Source organism: Penaeus japonicus, unplaced genomic scaffold (assembly GCF_977035675.1).
Source record: "Penaeus japonicus unplaced genomic scaffold, GWHDUDI00000001_assembly GWHDUDI00000037, whole genome shotgun sequence".
In the NCBI taxonomy this organism is placed as follows: domain Eukaryota; kingdom Metazoa; phylum Arthropoda; class Malacostraca; order Decapoda; family Penaeidae; genus Penaeus; species Penaeus japonicus.
In genome coordinates this window covers 18,988,080-18,990,547 of record NW_028234439.1, presented here as the reverse complement: position 1 = coordinate 18,990,547, position 2,468 = coordinate 18,988,080, and the positions used below count along the sequence as shown (strand labels likewise).

Here is a 2,468-nt window from a genome sequence, read left to right as displayed (position 1 = left end):
CTTTCATCTTATCAATGCCACAATACAGCATTGTACAAATCATTACTCTAACAACATGGATTCTGAATATCAAAAAGAAATTAGTTTCTTGAGAATATAAAAAAAAGTGCAGAAAGGTGCTTTCAGACCTGGATAATATTGCAGCATATCATGCTAAATGGCAAAGTCAACCTTCTTCCATTTTTGATTGGTGAAAGTTATATGAACTCGCTAGGTAATCTCAATAATCTTAACTTTTATCTAATTTGCATTTGAATTATAAAAAAAAAACAATAGATGATTTCTTAAAATACAATTCATAAAAAATACTTTTTTCCTATTCTTACTTAATACAAATAGTTTAGGTACAATTTTAAAGAATTCTAACAATTATTTTCACATTTCCAAATAATTCTTAACTGAACCACACACAGATAAAAGCATTACCATTAATTTATAATTCTCTAACTCTCACAATGTATGAAACCTACTCAAGAGTAACAATTAGATCATGATGAAACCCTGTATCAGACAAGTCAGATAAGGAAACCAGTGTCGGCTTTTCTGCATCCCTGGTCGCAGCCTCACCCTACGATGGGACAATCCTCCTCGCTTTGCACTAGACTGTGAAACCTGTGCCAGATGCTGAGGCTCCACATGCACACTGTCCCTCCTCCTCTGTGGAATTGCGTCTCCTGCAGAAAGATGGGAAGGAAGAAAGAGGGAGAAAAGGCAAAGTGAGTAAATTGAAGATACACGGTACATATATACAAAAAAGATGAGAACATGGTATTCACATGCAGGACTAGCTATGCATACGTTAGATTTCTCACCATTCTGTTGATGTCTCCAATACAAACATATGGTGAGTCAGGTTCTGTAGCCACGGCCCATTTGCTGTGGTCACGGTGTGTTGAGAAGCTTGTAGCAGCTGCTTTGGCTGACACACTTTGGACATTCACTACCCTGTACAACAAAGATCAAACCAAGGTCTGTAATAACAAACCAGATCATATTCTAAAATAATAAGCCATACCATGCTCTGATATTTATTAAAAAAAAAAAATCTAAAACAACAAACCCATGTCAAAAATGAAGATTTCCCTTCTACAATAACATATCATTACTTCCAATTTCTGAGGATCTCTGGCTGCTGCTAATGAAACCAGGATTAACCCATTCACGCTGGGGTTTATATTTGCATAATGCTGCTCCCACCAGCTAGATAAGAAGTGTGAGCAGTGACTGAGTGCGAGAGATCATGACATGATAGGAAATATTCGCATGAAGTGACATCACGCCACCCAGTGCCAAAATATAACCATTGTATTTTGCTTTCTATGACTAATTCTGATATTTAATACATGCTATTATTTATCAAATTTGAGAGAAAAAATAATAATTAAAAAGGACTAGCACTTCAAAAAAGTTAAAATGCTGATTCAAGTAAAACAAAAACAAATCAGATCATACTAATAAGGTCAAAATCAGAAGAGGGTGTTTAGTAAAATGGTCTGGACTCCGTCTTTCTGGATACTAATCATCTCTGAAAACCGCGTGAAACAAATAAAGAATGGCAGGATACTTCAACAGCAATGGACTCTCCTCTAAGAAAATTTGAACATGTAGATGAATGATTACTCCCTTGCTCTCAGGTCTATACACAGATTAAAGATGTCAAAGAAATCATAGAGAAATTATCATGAACAATAATCCCAACTGCACAGTACAATTATCATAACTACAAATTCTACTTCGACCTATAACAGCAGTATCATTTTCTATATTTTTTGATGTGGTCTAAAATTCTTAATATGGCAAAAACACAAAATCAGTTGGGCTAACAGCAGTCCCAATACCATGACTACTGGTGCCTAGATTTGCATATCATTCTAATTCTGTTAAAAATCACAGAACTAATGTTGATACTCAGTCAAAATTGAAGGAAAATGTGTTAGTTTGATAGAGCTTTTAGCAAGACAAGCCAAATTACGACCAGCTGAAAGTATACACTAAATTATCAGCAACTGATTGTGTACAATGTAAACACGCCGTATTTTACACAGCGCACAGCAACAACATCCATCCAGCTAAAACCATTCCTAATTAAATCATGCAAGAGGAAGTGCCTGTGTAAGGAGACCCTACACACCTGTACGAAGCATTACAAGAGGATGGGAGGGGATGTGGGCCGTTCCTCCAAGTCTCCACGGCTATGTTTGTCTTCAACACTGGTGCCACTAAACCACTGTACAGGTCTGTTAATATGGTGCCTTTGTATTAGTTATCTACATGAAACTAGAATAATTATCTAGTCTGTCAAAAAGGAGAGAAGGTTTTTTTTAAAGTGAGCCTCATCTGTGCTATGGTCATGCAAATGGTATGAACCGCATACATACCCATCATTATGAAACCAATTCATTACTCATTAATCTAACTCAGTTCATAACAAATAAATGCTAAACCAGACCTTATATCATTCTCAGTGT

The 2,468-nt window shown here is 36.0% G+C and overlaps 1 protein-coding gene across 1 annotated transcript; it reads right to left on the bottom strand.

The window, feature by feature from the left end:
• Window positions 1–280: 280 nt before the first annotated feature.
• DNaseII (deoxyribonuclease II) lies at window positions 281–2,237 on the bottom strand (the record flags this gene model as incomplete). Its single annotated transcript, XM_086532265.1, is given in 3 exon segments — window positions 281–674; window positions 813–945; window positions 2,132–2,237. Coding segments are annotated over 3 exon segments (350 nt in total), but the record flags the coding sequence as incomplete, so codon positions are not given.
• Between the last annotated feature and the right edge of the window lie 231 nt (window positions 2,238–2,468).